Here is a 5,523-nt window from a genome sequence, read left to right as displayed (position 1 = left end):
CCTCCCTCCCCCCATCTCAGTTATTGGCTTAACCCCATCAGTATTGGGAGCACATCGTTGAACCCAAGACATTTTCCTGTTACTGACCATTTGAAGAACAGGACAGTATAATTGCTCTGTCAGAACCTCACTAGAAAATATGAATCAGTGGTTTATGTTTTGTGTTGGTGCCATGACGTGCACCATTGTTACAGGTAGTTCATTAAATTGGACATCTCTTACTATTAATAAAGAGAAATCTCAGGACTTCTCTGGTGGTGCACTGTTTAGGACTCCGAACTCCCAATGCAGGGGGCCCGGGTTTGATCCCTGGTCGGGGAACTATATCCCGCACGCATGTCGCAACTAAGAGTTCGCATGCCACAACTAAGGAGCCCGCCTGCCACAACTAAATACCCAGTGCAACCAAATAAATAAATACTAAAAAAAAAAAAGTAGGTTTAAATAAAAAATAAAAAGAAATCTCATGAGAAGGACCCAGCCATACCTAGAAAATGAATATGATAGAACAACTTAGTGAGACTGAGAGCAAATTAAATAGTTGAATTGTTAGAATGTTGCATTTTGGATCAAAATGTTAATTGATCATCCTGATAGAATGTCTGTGACTTTCATAGGTTTTATAGGGCAGGGCCTGGGCAGTGGCCACTCATTCTGGACCTTTTACTTAATATTAATACCACTCTACATGTCATCCCAACAGTTGTCTTTTCTATCTAGAGAGCAGATTATTCATGTTGGTGGGGAAGAGTGATGCTGTGAGCTGCAGTTGTGAACTGAACTTTTTTCATATATCTGAGTTACTTTTAATACTGCTTTAGGGGATTTGATCTGTTCTGTACTGAGAATTTAGCCAGCACCTTAAAGACCCGCTGTCCTTATGCTTTACCTTACTCTTTGTTTGTTTTCCTAGGTTACCAAAGTGACCCAGGTAGATGGAAACAGCCCTGTAAGGTTTTCCACAGAGACCACTTTCCTAGTGGATAAGTATGAAATTCTGTAATACCAAGAAGAGGGAACCGAAAAGGAAAATTTTCAAATTAATAAAGAAGAAGCCAACAGTGGCTGAAGAATTTTTTCCAAACTTGCAAGCCATTGGAGACCCTTTTTTTCAAATACAGTGCACGATTCTCTGAGCGCAAGGACCCTCAACTCACCCTCAGTGTTTCAGTGTCACAGAGACATTCTCTGGCAACGAAATGACACAAACATAAAGGGAAAGGCTGCTGATTTCTTTGGCAGATTTTATTGGCCAGCAGGAAAGCAAGCTCTCCAGAGAATGCCCCCAGTTAAACACTTTGTCTCCCATCAGCTAAGTTGTTTTTTATTTTAATGCCTAAATATATTTCATACTTTGTTTTTAAAAAGTTTTCTCTGCAGAAGGTTTTAATCTTTCATACTCCTTTCCTTTACCTTCAGTTTTTTTCTTTCTATATATCCAATCCAGCACTGAGAACATCTGCATATAGGCACTGTATTTGGCACTCCAGGAACAGGTTGATCTAATCCATTCTTGATTTCTGGACTATGCAGGTGAACTGCTTGAGGGGTAGGGGGTCTAGAAGTTAAAAGATAAGGATGTCTTATCCTTTTCCTATATCTATTCATCCCTCCATTCCTTTGCCTGGCTGTTTTCCTTGCAGTCTTGTTGCTCTGGTTTTAGAACACTAGTGTGAATCCCACTTGTGTCAATATTAAAGACAGCTGAGAAGCAGCTTTCAAATGGTATAGCCCCCACTTCAAGGTGTCTGGGAGGAGAATGGTCATGTCCAGTTAGGGATTTCACACCCACAGGTAATCATGTCTGCTGCTGGTGCTACCCAGCCTTCCATTCTCCATATTTTGGGTACTTCAGCTAAAATATGATAGCTAATGGTCTTTGTAATCCATTCACATTCCTGAGATTCACCACCTCCCTCTTTCTGAATGTTCTCTGTGTCATCAGTTTTTTCCTTTCTATCAGACATGAGGTTATGATTTTGGAGGCTGTAGGTTCAGTGAGTCTTTGTGCCAATCCCATTGGTCCTGAACTATCAAGGAGCCTCCATTTTCACCACCAAGTTTTTAGCATTTCAAGATTCAGCTGATTATATTGCTGTGTAGGCATTGATATACTCCATTCTAGCCTGCCCAGCATTTTTTCAGCAGCCTTTCTGTTCCTGCATCTGAAATCCTTCCTTTTTCTCCCCTAAGCCTTTTCTGTTTAGTGTCATCATGTAATGGTTGTTTCTCAGCCCCTTCTCATCCATTACTTCTTCAGTGGAGAAGACTACATCAGCCAGCCCAGCGTTGGCTTTTAACCCAGTATTGCACAGGGGTTGGTGGAGTTGCTGCCAGGCTGCAGCCACAGACACGGGGAAGAGAGAGATGACAGTAGATGACTTCCTGCACTTTCAGCTGGTTGGAGAGTACGACTCCCACTCTGAACAACATCTGACCTTCCCTGCAAAGAGTGTACTGTAATTGAAGCAGAGCAGTCACACACAAATGGCCGTGGATGGAATTGTTTGCCAAAGAAATTTCTGGCCTTTCCCTTTCCCTTAACTGCATCAGGGAAGAATCCTTATCTCTAGCTTGGTTTCCACATAAGGTTTTTTTGAGGAAGGGGACTGGAACAAAAAATCTGTCATGTAGTTAAGTAGACAAGAAATCTTATTAATTCAGTTTTGTTTGAGAGTTGCTTGTCCATATGATTTTTTTAAAGTGAAGTTTAGTTTCACAAAAACTTTTTTTTCTAAAATTACTTTTGGGGTAATATTTAAAATGAGAGAAGTTTTGTAACCCTGTAAAATACATAGGGAATATAACATTCCATTGTACACAAAGAAGGCAAATTCTTTAATCAAATAAAAAGTATTATAAAATGAATGTTTTTTAGACTTGGCTCTCATACTTTGGTGTCTTCTCTGGTGTCTTCAGAATGCTGTAACAGGATCTAAGATTAAAAATTAATGATGTGTTTCTTTAAGAGGAAATAATCTCTGAGAGTATTCATTGCCTTTTCTCCCTATTACAGGTATTGTGTCTTCTTGTGTATTTTTCTACATTTGAGCATATACACATACACATGCACTCCTGACAGTGTAGCTTTTGAATTTGATGCCACTTATGGGCTTTTGATCTTAATTTTGTCAGAGCCAGTTGTAGAGTCAGAAAAATGAGGCTTCATCTTTAAAGAATAACCATAGTTGGTGATACCTTGGAGCATTCTCTTCCCCATTAGACAAACAGTGGTAAGAAGTAAGTGATGCAGGCATGAGTGATGAAGGCCTTCCTTGGAAGTTGATAACTCCCTCAGAAAAGGCTTCTTCCTTACTTACTTTTTATTTAACTTGAAAAACTATTGAATGTCACCAAATTGTTAGGAAGGCAAATCTCTGATGAATAGTAAGTTTTTGGAATGAATAAGTTTTTATTTTAATGGTGAAAGCCAAGATTTTGAGAAATTGCAAGTATCTTTAATGTTGCCGAAGTGTGGCTTGGATCTCTGAGGCTGTAACGTTAATCCAGTGAAATGAAGCACACCAAAACCACGCCACACCCTCTGACTGGCAGCTGATCCTTCCACAGCATCAAGGGGAGTTTTTGTTGGCCTCTTGTGAGGGAAACTAACAAAATAATTAGATCTGACTGGGCATTCTGTTTAATGTAGGAGGTCTGTGGTTCCTGCTCTGGGTTAATTAATTCCACACAGAGGAGGTAGGGAGGTAGGTGAGTTCCTTTTAAAAAAAAGGCCTGTCATTCATCTACTCACAGTATCAAACCCCAAATCTATCAACCCATGCATCTCTACAGGAAACTTTGCCCTCCAATTAATTTAACATTGTTCACACTGGGTAGGCTCTCAGAGATTTCCAGGGTTGATAGAGAATAGCTTTTCTTAAAAGTTTATGGGACTTCCCTGGCGGTCCAGTTGTTAAGACTGCGCTTACACTGCAGGGAGTGCACGTTTGATCCCTGGTCAGGGAACTAAGATCCCGCATGCTGCGAGGCGGGGCCAAAAAAAAAAGTTTACATCTGCAGGGCTCATTGGAGGAGGAGAGGAGGAAAATAGGAGGAGTCCGCGTCCTCAGGAAGATTGAAGTCGAACTGGAAGCAACGGCTGTACCTCCTTAAAAAGCTTTCTTGCTAAGGTAGGTCGGCGTCAACTGCAACTAGTGATACTCAACATGGGTCTCAATAAGGGTGAGGAATAGAGCTTTGGTCTGGTAGGTTTTAGAGGAATCGCTCAAAAGGAAGCAGAAACTCAGAATTGACTCCCCTGTACTATGCACATCTCTCACTGCAACCATCCTCTCCATTCCCTCTCTTTGCCCCATTTGGTAAATATATTTGCAGCTGTAGAGCTTCTTTGAAACTCCTAGAAGATCCACAAGTAGGTTGGTTGCTGTGTATTGCTCCTGACCCAAGAGCAGACAGCATCTCTACAAGAGTCAGTTTCACATCTCACCCTGGGGAGTTAGTGACTGAGGCAGAGGCAGGCGTTTAGGAAGTTTAGACTACTTTTCCAAACTGATCTGTTGCCCCCTCTCAAACACAAGAGTCAAGCAACCAGGTAGTTTTCAGAAGCTTGGGCCACTTCCCTACCTCTACCCTCAGTGGTCAAAAAGGAAAGTTTTTTGCCTTGCTGTTCATAGGGCAGGGGTTATGTGGTTATTTAAGGCTTAGTCCAATTCTGAGAAGTTTCCATAGATGTAAATCTGAGATCAGATTAACGGGCTTTTTGAAAAAGAGGTGTTACCAATTCAAAGCAGTGAGAGAAATGGAAATAGGTCTTGTTTCCCATTCTTTTGCCCGAATGAATGCTTGTTCTTTTCAGCTCATAGGAAGGTCCTGAGCCACGGAGGGTAAATAAGACCAGTCTTCTGTCCTACCCAAATTTCCCACTCAGCTTGGACGTATCTTAGCTGTGAGTGGAAGTGTGAATTGTGCAGTTTCAAAGACAAGCTGAGAAGAGAGCTTCTGCTCTTTTGCAGCTAGTGAAGAAAGGTTTGAACTTTTTCTCCAAGTTGGATGCAGTGAGGAGTTACTTGGCATCATTGCTGCCACCACACCTACACTAATGATGCCTGAGTTCAGGATCCAAAGAGGCCAGAAAGGTTAGCTTCCTGGGATAGGGTGTGCATCTACAGGGATTGCTTGCTGTAATGAGCAATAATCACCTCTTTCTGGGGCTGGAGGGTGTACAATTTGAGAGGACGGACAAAGCTGGGAAATGTGCTGTGGCAAAGGCAGGCTGGGTGTGGAAGTCCACTCCTGACATTCATAGCCAAGTGCAGAGGGCCTTAAAAAATCCACTCTTCCTTCCACACCCAGCCTTTGCCCTCTCCCCCTGCTTCCACTTCGGAAAGTCTGAAGCATGCTTGGAAAGCTGTTTTCTGCTTTCTTCTCTCTTCCTCCCCCTTTCTGAGCTCCCAGCTGCTCAACCTCTTGCGTAACTGTGAGAGAGCACTGAGTTTTTTGATGGGCTCCAGATGTGGAGCGGGGTGGGGATGGTAGGTCTGAAGTCCCCTGAGTGCTCTA

General features: G+C 42.2%; 1 protein-coding gene across 2 annotated transcripts in view; it reads left to right on the top strand.

The window, feature by feature from the left end:
- ARCN1 (archain 1 coat protein complex I subunit delta) overlaps positions 1–1,585 on the top strand; it is a 25,288-nt gene extending 23,703 nt beyond the window's left edge. Inside the window, exon 10 of one of the 2 annotated variants that reach the window (XM_007456307.1) lies at positions 914–1,585. In XM_007456307.1, the coding sequence (XP_007456369.1) occupies positions 914–1,003 (90 nt within the window). In that variant the 3' untranslated portion in view covers positions 1,004–1,585. The remainder of the gene's footprint in view (positions 1–913) is intronic. The other variant, XM_007456308.1, reaches the window with a different exon arrangement.
- Positions 1,586–5,523: the final 3,938 nt, after the last annotated feature.

Source organism: Lipotes vexillifer, unplaced genomic scaffold (assembly GCF_000442215.2).
Source record: "Lipotes vexillifer unplaced genomic scaffold, Lipotes_vexillifer_v1.1 scaffold753, whole genome shotgun sequence".
Taxonomy (NCBI): domain Eukaryota; kingdom Metazoa; phylum Chordata; class Mammalia; order Artiodactyla; family Lipotidae; genus Lipotes; species Lipotes vexillifer.
Note: the sequence above shows the minus strand (reverse complement) of the source record. Positions and strands in the feature narration are given on the sequence as shown.